Below are 12,844 nucleotides of genomic sequence, written 5' to 3' on the forward strand. Positions count from 1 at the left end.
GTGTTTCTCCAGTGTCCAATAGTGATGATATTGAACTGACTTTTTATCAAGAATTTTTAGTGTTTCTCTAGCCTGTCCCCAGCATGTAACATAGGACATGTGGGGGGGGGGGGGATCATAGCATGCATGAATATCTTGGCTGCAGCCACAGAAGGACAGTTTCTGATTTGTTTAAAATTTGCCAAGTTGTGTTTCATGGTTTTCACATTTATTTTAGATTTTTTTCCAACGTTTCTTAAAATTAAGATTTGGATCTATTGTTTAGCCAAGATATTTATGTTCAGTCACAATATCAGTCTTTTGAACCTTGATGAAAATGTCAACATACAGGTCTGCACAATGATTTTGGAAAAGAATATACCTAGTTCTCGCCAAGTCAAAACAATCCAACATCACTTAACTGCTATGACTACCGTGGAAAAAGTTTGCAGTGTTAATCAACTTGGAGTAGCATTTTTTACTGTTATTATTCATCAAACCAATATCTGCTCCTCAGACCAATATTTGTTTGATAGTATTTTAGGAGTACCACAAAGCCAAATGATTTCAATCAATAAAAGCCAGTGTCATTGCCATTTTCCATTTAGAATAGGCACTAAATATCAAACTACTACAAATTTGTTTGGAAAAAAATGTCACATGCAGACTTGTCAATATTTTGTTTCATGCATGAAATCTATGACAGTTTCCAAAACATGTAAAACATTTAAAATTACATCTATGTTCTGATTTGATAGTTGCACAGTTGTAATAAAGGTTGCTGTGGATCTTTAGAGCTCTAGCAGTTTATACAGTTGGATCCCCATTTGTCACCCCGTTCCAATGCTCAGCAGGTGGCAGTCAAGATATGTAATAAGGCACCAGCACTGGCAGGAAAGAAGAAATATACTGTGCTCGAGTAACCATGGATATAAACACTGCTGGATTCAAAATAGATTTGTTATTGTAAATGCTTTATGAGGAAGGGAATGCGTTCAACACATAACTTTTACATATAACTTTTGCTTGACCATAGGACAACTTTAATGAATACTAATTCAGTGAGACAGACCATAACAAGCACCAGTCACTGTGGACATAGTGTGTTACTCAGTGTTGGGAGAAATACTTCTGAAATGTAATAGGTTACAGATTACTAATTACCCTGGTAAAAAATTGAGTAAGTAATGTTACTGTTTAAATTACTCCATCAAAGTAATAAAACATATCACAATTGTTTACTTGTTGATTACTTTACAGTAGCTACCATTTAGTCCGCTGGTGCCCTCTAGAAATTTCACAACCTAATCCTCTCCGAGTTCATTTTTAATGAAAACACAACACTGAATGAAGTTAGTGAGTGTTATTAGATCGCACAACTTTCCCCTCTCTGCCAAAAGAAGGTGTTCCTGCTCAGCCAAAAGATGCAAAGCAACAGGATGAATGTTATATTCTGCATATCAGCTTTTTACCGAAAACAATATATTCATGTAATTTAATATAGTATCTGTAATCGAATTACATTTTTTTTCCACAGCAACTATAATAGATTACTATTACATTTATTCTGTAAATTGTTATGTAATCCTGTTACATGTAGCTAGTTACTCCCCAACACTGCTTGTGAAACATGCTTTCAGTCTTTGCTGCAGGGGCAGCCCCTCCCCTCTCCTTCTCACCAGTTCTTCAGTGCAAATTGTTGTCAGCAGCTTTGAAAATACCTCTTAAGAGGAAACTCCTACACTTAGCCATGTTTTGTGCTATTTAGAAGGACTCCCTCTGCTAAGATAACATCCTTTCCAAACAGGCCAGGGCAATACATTTTGCACATGTAGTGTTTGAGGGACAAATCACTACCAGGTTCACAGTCTGTCTCAGTTTATCTTTTGATGTCTAGCCATGACAAACACATCCTCATAAACGGGGCAGGACACAAGAATCCGCAGAAGTGAGTGCAATCAGTGCTCCTCTCTTACTGGTGGTTGTGGGAGGAAATATACAACCAGAACATATTAGCATAAAGAGGAAATTAAACAAACGCACAGGAAAACCCTGATTGAATATTTGGGCTATTTTCATAATAAAGTTTTATTGAAAAATGGCAATATGATAACATGACATCACATTCAGGCTGCATACATCAGCATGGTTGCTGTGACCAAAACATTAACCAAAAATGCTCACAATACGCTTCCGTTCAGAATAGAATCAAATAAAATAGAGTAGAAACAAAAAGATGATACAAAATAATAAGTCATGAGACATCATGAGATAACACTGATGATACCAGTAGTGAAAATTCTATATATTGATACTACCTCACGTGGGAAAATATGCGCTGCTTTACTCTCTGCAGCAGCATTTAGGGGTCACTTTGAACACATGCTGTTAAAGGGGGGCTCCACTGATTTTACATGTCAAAGTCATTTTACCAATCAAGGTCAGCACTCCTCAGTGTATGAAGAGTGTCGTCTGGTAGCAACAGTACAGCTACAGACAGGAAAAGGTAGGGATAGAGATGGGGATGTTGTGGTTAAATGGTAGGCTTATGCATCACAACTATTCAACTACCACACACCCCTCCAAATGAGCTTAGTTGAATACAACCCTTGATGATATCATAGTCATGTCTTCAAGCTTGGGCTTTGAGGTGTGCCCTTTTTATGACAGGAAGCCGCATCATACATAGGTGTTAAACGAGGAGTGGTTGCATTATGACAAGTGTAAGATCTGAAGTTTATGGACCTAGATTCACCAGGTTCACCAATGTCAGGATATCTCTGCCTCTGCTGCTTTAACCTTGACTTTTTTTTTCTGTCTCTCTGAAGTTTAGAAATTTGGAAGTGCAACACCATATCCTTTAAAATGTGTCCTTGACCAATGGGAGATGTTATTGTTGAATACTTGAGTAGCTAACTACAGTAGTACAGTGACTACAAACGTTAGGCTGACAGCTTGGTTACGCACTTCCCCTTCCAGGTAGTGGTTTTCTGTAGGTTGAGGTTGAGTGCAAACCTGCTGCAACAGATGCTACAAAACTTGCAATACTAACATTACCAGATGCATTAGGGACCTTTTGTTCTACACAAAACTGATGCCTTTGTGAGAATGGTCATCATGTGCACTTATAACATTTCTTTCAGCACGGTGTTTCCCATAATTGAATGCGAGGTAATAGTCAGTATTTAAATTAGTTAGACTCTGGCTTCATTTTTTTTTTTTTTTTGAGGTTGCCAATGCTGATGCTGTTGACAGCTGTTGTAGTTGTCACAGTTTCCCCCTCACCTACATCCAGATGTATATGATTAAAAAACAAATGTCTGAGTTAAATTTTCAGGTGCAGATACAATCTCTGTCCTTCTCAATACAACAAAGAATGTCATGCATTCTCCATATTTACAGCACAGTTCCATTATACATTCATATGTAGTCTAGTGAATTTATAAAAGTATAAAAAAATATATATTTAATTTTTTATTTACAACATCATACAACCATAACATCAGAGATGTTTTTCTCAAACTGATGCAAAGTCATATGTATTTGTACTTGTACATGTCCTGACTAAATTAATTGACACTTCCCTAACACAAGTGTCAGCAACCATTACCATCGAAAGAGCAATTTTTGGCCAGAGAGATAAAAAACTGCTGCCGCCAAACTAGCACAAATTTTGGAGATTTGATCCATTTCATAAAACCAACTTTGTTCTGCTCTGCTGTCCACAGCAGTTCTAAAAACACTCTCTTTCTTTCATCTCCAGCTGGATACTTTTCAACACTACATTTTTTGTTGTTTGCTAACTTCTCGCTGCAGATCAAACATTCCTGTAAGCTGGTTATAACAGAAAACAAATCTGCCCACTCTTCTGTTTTCCTCCAAGACTTTTCTTTTTTTGGCTTACTTAGCTAACCTAGGAAATCACCTTCTCCAGCCACCTCTATTGAGTTTGGCAAAGAGGTGCCAGGCCATGACACAAATTTTAGTTGACAAAGAGTTAAAACATTTTTTTTTAAATTCGGTCTATTGGCTACATATCTAGGTCAAAAACAATGACAGCGAATTGTAAAAATAAATTGTTATTTCATTTGTCCTAACCTCAATCAGAGAGGGGACTTAGCCTCAGAGGTCACAGGTTGCTGGTCTGAAATTCAAACCTTTCCCTATTGTTAACTTAAACATAAATGTAACTTAAAGGGAACTTAAGTCCGATGATAGCCTAGAAACAGATAATATTATTCAGAATAACCTTTTGACTTAACAGGAAATGTTCTCATTTTGGAGATGATGAAGGTAGAAGTAACAGGAAAACACATACCAAACTGCCCTTTACACAGCAGTGCTCCTCTCGTCTATGCTGGTGGTTTGTGAGTAGACTGACCCAGCTATTCTGTCCTGAGGTATGTAGACCTTGATCACCTGACACAGTCTGCAGGGAGTCCTGTTTATCAACCTCACCAAGTGCCTCCTAAACTTCTCCCCAACAAACACATAAAGGACAGGGTTGAGGCAGCTGTGAGAATAGGCAATAGCCTCAGTGATTTGTAAAGCCAATCTGATGGCTTTGCTGCTTTCACATCCCATATAGATTTGCAGTAGCTCCAGTGCTTTGAAGAACGATGCAACATTGTACGGAACCCAGCAGCAAAAGAAAACAGATACCACTATGAAAACTAAGCGGATGGCCTGTTTCTTGGATGAATGGCTGTATAGCAGTCTCCAGACAATCTGTGAGTAGCAGAAACCCATAATGACAACAGGGACAAATAGACCCAAAATGTTCATTTTAAAAAGGCTAAAGACAGTCCAGAAGTGGGGGATGGTAACATTGTTATACATGGAAGGAGTGTTGGAATATACAGGGAAGCAGAACTGAGATGTGTTACTACTAGACTGCTGTTTGAGAAAGATCAGGTCAGGAAAAGAAGCCAAAAATCCAGCCACCCATGTAACAGCAGCTGCAGTCAATCCAAAGGACCGCGTCCGAGCTCTCAAAGCATAAACAGCGTGAACTATAGCCAAGTACCGGTCAATGCTCATTAGAATGATGAAAAAGATCCCACAGTAAAAAACAATATAATAAATGCCCAGGACCACCTTGCACATAGCATCCCCAAACAGCCACTGGTCCCAGGCTTGGTGGGCCAGGAAGGGAAGGGAACACACCAAGAGAAGGTCAGCAATGGCCAAGTTGAGAAGGCACACATCGGTCATACTGCGTAGTCGCGCTCCACAGGCAATGACCCAGATGACCAGAGAGTTACCAAAAAGACCCAGGAGGAAGAAGATGATGTAGAGGGTTGGAAGAAATCTGGCCCCGTGACGTTCATACACACACCTCCCAAAGTCTTCAGGTGGGTAATCGTAAGCGTAGTCATAGTAGTCGGTGGTAGATGAAGCACTAGGAGAAAACAAAGCAAAAGTAAAAAGAAGAAAAGAAGAAAAAATAATGATTGGGAAGTTCCCAGTACTTCAGAACATTTTAACTGGATCTTCAACTATCTTTCTAAACATATATGCAAACTATACTTCTATGCACTTTACATATGGAAAGCTGGTGAGGCCCTTATTCATCTCATTTTCCCTTTTTTAACACAACTTTATTCATGGACAGTCCTGCTCCTCTTATATCCCATGATCATTTGTGCCAGTAGAGTAAATGTAAATAACATAATAGAGGAGCTACTTGAAGACAGCAGCTGACTAACATCCAGCTAGCAGCATCCAAAGTGAATATGTGTTGGAAAACAAACAAACAAACAAACAAAAAAAACTTTATTTCTTTGTGTTTCACTGGCATAAACAAACACACTGGCATTATAGTCACATTGTTTAGTCACGTGTATTCACATACAATTGACCAGTGACAGCTGGGGAAATGATAAAAATGTTGACCTCCTTGGCTTTTCAATGTGGTAAGCAAAACAATACTTTTTCACCATGATAAGCTGCACTGTCAAACACAGAAGAGTGAGGCAGTTGAAATGTTGCAGACCAATTCAGGAGAACATGCCAGCAAAATAGATGTGTTACGGAAAAATACGCTGAAATACTGGACTGAAAAGCTCAGTCAGCTGCTAACAAAAATTCAGCTGAGCAAGGAGTAATGGGAAACAGTGGTAGACAGTAAGCCATAAACTGACAAAAAAAAGCCTTCACAGACATAACAGTGTGATCTGAGCGACATAATGAACAAAATAGTGGAAGTTTGTGTGTCAGCTGTAAGTTTAATCTTACCTTGATACATCATTTATAGTTGAATTCTCACTGCTTGTCATAGTAGTCATAGTCGAGATGGCTTCAGCCATGATCAGCTGTCTGGAGAGTATAAAAAAACATGATCACATGATTTACTTTCTGAAGAGAAACAGATGTGCACACCCTGGTCTAGTTCATTTTTTTTCTTCCTGCAACTTTGGTACAGCTGAAAGTACTTAGTTTCTTGCAAGGGTTTTGATCATAAAAAGAACATGATGATGAGACAAATTAAAGTGTTAGTACAGCATGTATAAGTTTAGTATAATCACACCGAGACATAAATATTTCAAAAGTTTCATTAAGAGTCAAAAGAAACAACAGGTCTTTGTCAAGGCCAGAGGCTCAACATTGTCAATGAGGAATATACCTCTCTGTGATGGTGATTACTTTATCACCTCCGCCATCAACTCTTTGATGACTGCAGAGGCATGGTACATAATGTAGATAATGTTTTGCAATTGCACTGACCATGTTTGTGTGCATGTAGTTTTGTGGTCACATTTACAAGTCTTTGACGCTTGTTTTGTCAAGCCAACATTTACCAGACCACACAGACTTTGCAGCAGAGACACAGCTTGTGTACTTGTGCAACAGATGAAGGTGTTTTTAGTGTTCTTAGGATAGGGCCTCTTCAGCCATTTTCCATGTTGTTTTCCCTGCTGTTTTCCCCTCTGACGTGTGTTGAATTCCACAGTTCATTCTCTGTGTCTGTGTGTATGTGTGTCTGTCCAGCTGGACATGGCTTCCTGGTTCCAGTGCCTGCCAGTTCCCATGCATACCTGTTCACCAATTACTGAGCTGACACTGTTAAAACATGGTTTTGAGCACATGTCAGTGTTGAAGAGTTTTAATTAGCATTAAGTAGATGACTCTGGATAGAGGGCTCCCTGATAGGCTAAAGCAGTATATGATGTAAGGTCATCTCACTGCTTTAAGCACTCTTTCATTTTTAGTGCTAGTGTGGGACATAGTGGTATTGCTGCTGTTTCTGGACAGTTTCATGAATTCAAGAATAGATTTTCATATTTTGTGTGATGACAACAGATGTTGTCCAACAAAATGAAGAAAAAGAGATAATTGTTCGTTGGCTGTAGAACTGACTGATGACCAGGAAATCATTCATGTGTCTTCTCTTCAAACCAGTTTTTCGACAAAAAAATTGTTATGCAGTGGGTGTGACTTTTTCCCCATAGACCCATAGTAAAACAATATGATGCAGCAAAGGACCTGAGCAAATCAGTTATATAATTCAAATTCTGAAAACTGTCCAGATTCTAGAAACATAACAGAAAATAGGTATTTTTCCTTCTATCTTCATTTAAAAATATATAATAATAATAATATGTATTACATATAAAATATATAATAATAAATATATAATAAATAATCATCACTCTACCTTTAAAAATCATCTATAAGAGGAAGTGTTGAGCGCTCACCCAGTCCGCTGACTTCTTATAATTGAATAGCATTATGTATTAACCTCATAACCACAACTGAGCTTCATGTAGTATCTGATAATGACAATAACATCATGTCGAGAATAACTCAAAGGTAGAGTGAAGTTAGCGTGTCATAACAATTGTTCATCTAATCATTGTGGTCTATGTGTTTGCTTTAGTAGTAGCTAAAATATATGAAATATATTAAATATTAAAAATGTCAAAAAGCAAATGTGTTTGTATTGTTCCAATACCCTGACCCTCTAGCAGAAAAAGACATATCATACTTGTGTGTAGAAATTCTGTAGATGTCATATAAGTTAGGTAAAAACATTTGCATGTGAAAGTGAAAAAAATTAACTTTACCTGCAAGCACTGGCTAGACGATAGCTGATTTTGGTGGATTCTGGATGACAAGATGCTCAGGTGGATGGCCAAATCAAATTGATCGAACTATCAGCTGTGCATCCAGTTTGATTATGCACAATACAGGTGAAGTGTGAAATGGGTTGCATACCACGAAGAACAAGAAGTGAGAACTGCAAACCTTTTTAAAAATACACCCATCCCCTAACCCAGGTATCTAGGGGGGGTTTGTGGTATTTCATATGAAAGACATATGGTTTCTTACTTCCTGACAATTCGAGAAGCTATCATACAAGGGCCCGCAGTGTCTGTGGGTACACTGAACCACAATTTTTTAATGCAAAGTGACTCAGACAACATATGCAGGCACAAGTGGAGGCTTGCAGGGCTCTGCAGTTTTGTGCTTTTTCGCATGGAAGAAGTGATACTGCTGACACAGTGAAGTCTAGCCTGACATATCTCAGAACAGCAGAGAGTATAGAGAGCAAATTACTTTCTCTGTGTGGGGAAAACTTTTGATTAATATCTGAAGGGCAAACTGAGATATGACTATTGCATTTTACAGATCTTAACATTTTTATGCATCATTAGTCAGTATGTTATTGTTATATGACACAGAGATTCTGCTTTGTATGCTTCTTGTCAAATAATTACCAAGAATGACTGCAGTGTTACAATCACCTCAAGGTCATGTGTAGCAATGCACTGCTGTTTCAAGAGGCTTTGCTCATGACATTTCACTTTGACAAAGCACTCGCGCACCAGAATAATGCTTTAAACTCACAGGTTAAAGGACTGAAAGTTTTTTTTTTCTTTCCTGCTTTAAACAGAATGAAGAAAGAGCAGTCAAGTTTTCTTTTCTTTATTTTACTTTTCAAAAACAATATAGTTTGACAAGTTGCAAATATACTTTGTATTGCATGATTTGAATAAATGTCATAGAATACACTTTCAAAATGAATCACTCCTGTGTTACTGGGAATAACCTGAGTATCATTGTACAATTCTTAGAGGTACACGTACATGCATGACACTTCACACACACTACCATCTTTGCGGTCTCTGAATTTCAGTTAAAAAAAAAAAAAAAAATACATACACAATTGCAAGCACACATTCATCCCCCACCAGCACACAGAAGCAAGATATGTTAAACATTTTAGTAATCTGATCTCACAGGTGTGTTGGAAGTCTCTCTGTCTGTGGTGTCTCTGTAGCTGAGAGGCCCTCTGCTCTGGTAACTGCAGCAGAAGTATTTACCCAGCTCTTTGCTCAGAGACTTCCTAAACTTCTCCCCCACAAATGCATAGATGACTGGATTTATACAGCAGTGAGACAGTGCAATGATCTCAGCAAAGCCCATGGCAGAGTTGATGGTTTTTAAAGCCACACAGTTGTGCAGGATTTCAAACAGCTGCAGTGTCTGAAGGAAAACGGTGACATTGTAGGGGACCCAACACACCACAAGCACACACACTATGGTAAATATCAGCTTTACAGCTTTGTCCTTGTTGGAGTTCCTGGCCTTGGACAGCACAACAAGGATTTTCACATAGCAGAAAACCATAATGGGGAGGCACACAAAAAGGCCCACCGTATTCTCGCTGAAATTTCGCTGCAACTTCCAAAATAGCTGCCAGTCTTCGGGGTACTGTGGTTGGCACTGGAAGGTGTCCTCTTCATCTATCTCCAAGGAGGCAAATATCACGTGAGGGGTTGCCATGATGATAGCTATAACCCAGATAGTGATGCTAGCTATGATCCCATAGCGAAGTGTCCTGGCTCGCATGGCTGCTACAGCATGAACTATGGCCAGGTAGCGGTCCACGCTCATTGAGGTCACAAACAAAGTCCCGCTGTAGAAACCCAGCTGTTCAGAGCAGCAGAGGAGGAAGCAAAGTCAGAACAGGATGTAACAGAAAGTGACATTTGTCAAGCCTTACTGGCCTCACTGAGGTTCTTCATGCAGCCCACATAAAACAGCAGCTTTCACACATCACCTGAGGACAAATGCCATACCGTAGAAAACATATATAAATACTGTATGCTTTTTTGCATGGAGGTTATACTAGCTATATTGTATTTGCAGTAACATTTGTGCAATTTCAAACCTTGCTTTAAACTTTAAACTTTAAATACATATTACTGGCAGTTAAAATGACACAGTACAAGGATGGAGTGTGTGATTCTCTTTTTTTCTTTGTAAGGGTACAGTGTTTTGTGAATGCACCAGACTAATCATGATAAAATACCACATATAAAATGTCATAGTGTAAATCTACAAGCGTTTTAATGGCTAATTAGTAATCTGGGCCTCTTTATGAATTCTGCTTTTTAAATCGTCAGTACCCAAAATCTGTTCACCTGATAGACTCCTGTCATCAATTTGCAGGATGCAAGGCTCTGGTAATTGTAGGCCCAGAGGGGCAGGGATATAGCCAGTATGAGGTCAGACATGGCCAGGTTGAGGAGGCATACATCTGTCATAGTTTTCCGCTTTATGCACCAGAGGAGAACCCAGAGAACTGTGATGTTACCTGTGAAATCAATTATTAGTTATTATTTTGGATTTCTTATCATTGCCGGTGACAAACTGTAGAAAAGAACTGTTTCAAGTATCTAACTGTTGCATGCATCAGTTTCAGCTAAATGATACATATTTCCTTTTTCCTTTAAATTTCAGGCCTTTGTGAACATACCTAGCAGACTGAGACCAAACAGCACGTAGTAAAGAACCTGCAAGACCACGGATACATCAGACAGCTCTGAAAGTGGATCCTGCTCACAGGTGGTATAATTATCGTAGTCATACGTCACGAAGTCGGACATGTTCATACTGCTGGGAGAGAGGGAACAGAACATTTACCTTGGTTTAACACAGCAGTACAACATATCATGAAAAACAAAATAAAATGCAAAACCTATTTTAATTGCGGGCTATAATGTAAAGAGAGAAAAGAAGCAGGAGTCAGGTGACACAATACTATCAATCAAACACTTAAATGAATACATAAATTGTCCTCAATAAAATCACTGCAAGTCAAACAGCAAAAAAATAATTTATATAAATTACATACAAGTTATAATGATGATGATGTTACATTTATATTTTCAATATGCTACAATTTGACATTCATTTCAAAATTGTGGTTAGGCTTTTTTTTTTAATTGTGAAAAACTAACTCAGGAATTTCAGTTCCTGGTACAAACCAACCAAAATGAAGAAGTTTCTAAATAAAATCATATGAACAAGACAAGCGTGAGTCTACAACATTAGGTCTACTCTGGTGGGTAGGTCAGGAGTTCCCCCAGTCCTACAAGACTGGCCTTTGAAATGATCTGATATAAACATTGTATCAGTCTGCTCTTCAAAAGTTGCTGTAACCTGCGCTCTTGGGATCAAACACAACACAAATCTGAGTTGTTCTGGGAGATCTGTAATTTATGTTAAAGTGCTTTTCCGTACCTTCAATCCATCAACAAATTAAAATGTGAAAACAACACAAATCAAAGGAATCATCCATCTGTCTTGAACTTCCTTTATTGGTTAATTCAGCTTTTCTTGTCAAAAACCTTTCCACTCACTACGTAAAACATACCACATGTAATAGATATTTTTTGCCACATGAAGAGCCAACTTCTTGAGCTTAATTGAATTTTTCACTTAAGATCAACTTAAACGTGTTGTTATTGTAACGTGAAACTGAAGCAAAGTGGCTAAATCAATCAAATGTAAATATAAGTTTACTACTACTTACTTTACAAACAACGATGTCTTTTGATGCCTGATTTAAATTTCCCGTTGTCTTGAGAGAGATCTTCCCTTCATTTCCTCTAAGTGTTTGTAAAAACTTGCAAACAGCAAAAGAGATGATGTGTTTCCCCTCCTTATTATTATCAACAGAAGGACCGAACTCCTTATGTTCCAGTCTAAAAATCTTGTAGAGATGTAACCATCAAAAATAGGAAATAACTTGAAAAACTGTCACATGTAGATGTGAGGAAATTACAATACAACTGGACTTTCCTGCCCTTTAAGCTAAACTTTTCAGATACAATCATCTTTTAGTGAGTCATGTCTGAGAGGATTCGGTAACAAACTACTATTTCAAGCCTAAAAGCATTTTCTATCATCACCACCCCACGTGGAAATTTAATGTTTGTCTGTCTAGGCATATCACAAACTTCCTCCTGGTCTGACCATAATCAAATTCATTTGATCTCTTTTAAACCACATGTCAAACTTTTTCTCTCTCACTATCAACATACAGAACCACCTGCTGTGACATCCTTGCCGACCCCCACTTCCTGTGGCTGACAATGTTTATACACACACGTGCACACATAATCCCCAGCTACGCACTGTGTTTATGGGTGTAGGAGGTGAGAGAGATTAACAAACTCTTGTAAAGAGCAACGAAAAAATTTAAAACTGAGTTGTTAATGTGCTTACCACTATTCTGCCAAAATCACTGCTCCTGAATTTGTGTGTTCTTGTGTCGTGAATCAAGCTTGCGAGTCATCCTGTCAAGTTGTATTGCTCGCTTTTTGTGTCAAATCCTGCTGCACAGCTCATTTCTGGTAAGGTGAACTCTGGGTTTTGTTGTTTCCTCCGCAATGTGTAAGTCCTGTGCAGAGGTGTCAGTGTGGTTTTCTGAGAATTGTCCCTTTATGTGTTAACTTGTGGCGAGAAAAGAGTACGGGGGAATTGTATTCTAATGAGCCACTTTTCTCTTTTTACCGGTTCTTTCTTCAGTCCAGTCACACTTCTTAGGTGGCAACATTCAGCTCATCAGGAA

The 12,844-nt window shown here is 38.4% G+C and overlaps 2 protein-coding genes across 5 annotated transcripts; both read right to left on the reverse strand.

The window, feature by feature from the left end:
- Positions 1 to 3,189: 3,189 nt before the first annotated feature.
- On the reverse strand, positions 3,190 to 8,206 carry cabz01093075.1. Its single transcript, XM_071470396.1, has 3 exons — positions 8,046 to 8,206; positions 6,217 to 6,297; positions 3,190 to 5,380 (listed from the first exon to the last, which is right to left on the reverse strand). Exons 2-3 carry the CDS (start codon positions 6,285 to 6,287, stop codon positions 4,309 to 4,311), a joined length of 1,143 nt encoding a protein of 380 aa, XP_071326497.1. The 5' UTR covers positions 6,288 to 6,297; positions 8,046 to 8,206; the 3' UTR covers positions 3,190 to 4,308.
- A 685-nt stretch (positions 8,207 to 8,891) lies between these two features.
- LOC139613499 (C-C chemokine receptor type 2) lies at positions 8,892 to 12,656 on the reverse strand. Of its 4 annotated transcripts, none has more exons than XM_071470190.1 (4): positions 12,499 to 12,656; positions 10,745 to 10,881; positions 10,410 to 10,582; positions 8,892 to 9,915 (listed from the first exon to the last, which is right to left on the reverse strand). In XM_071470190.1, the coding sequence occupies exons 2-4, from the start codon at positions 10,878 to 10,880 to the stop codon at positions 9,205 to 9,207; spliced, it is 1,020 nt and encodes a 339-aa protein (XP_071326291.1). In that variant the 5' UTR covers position 10,881; positions 12,499 to 12,656; the 3' UTR covers positions 8,892 to 9,204. The 4 variants fall into 4 exon arrangements, with proteins under 4 accessions (XP_071326291.1, XP_071326290.1, XP_071326292.1 ...); XM_071470189.1 differs by having other exon boundaries at positions 10,745 to 10,884; positions 12,499 to 12,655; XM_071470191.1 differs by lacking the exon at positions 12,499 to 12,656 and adding an exon at positions 11,804 to 12,479.
- Between the last annotated feature and the right edge of the window lie 188 nt (positions 12,657 to 12,844).

This window comes from Trachinotus anak, unplaced genomic scaffold, assembly GCF_046630095.1.
Source record: "Trachinotus anak isolate AG129_WGS33_773 ecotype Australia unplaced genomic scaffold, CSIRO_AGI_Tana_v1 ptg000032l, whole genome shotgun sequence".
NCBI lineage: Eukaryota > Metazoa > Chordata > Actinopteri > Carangiformes > Carangidae > Trachinotus > Trachinotus anak.

Bases quoted from the DNA above. Each gene is read 5' to 3' on its own strand.
- cabz01093075.1 (XM_071470396.1), bottom strand. From the start codon at position 6,287: ATGGCTGAAGCCATCTCGACTATGACTACTATGACAAGCAGTGAGAAT. The intron at 5,381-6,216 runs GTAAGATTAAAC...GTTTTCTCCTAG, and splicing joins ACTATAAATGATGTATCAAG to TGCTTCATCTACCACCGACT.
- LOC139613499 (XM_071470190.1), bottom strand. From the start codon at position 10,880: ATGAACATGTCCGACTTCGTGACGTATGACTACGATAATTATACCACC. The intron at 10,583-10,744 runs GTATGTTCACAA...TTGATTTCACAG, and splicing joins GTTTGGTCTCAGTCTGCTAG to GTAACATCACAGTTCTCTGG. The intron at 9,916-10,409 runs GTGAACAGATTT...TGCTCTGAACAG, and splicing joins TGATGACAGGAGTCTATCAG to CTGGGTTTCTACAGCGGGAC.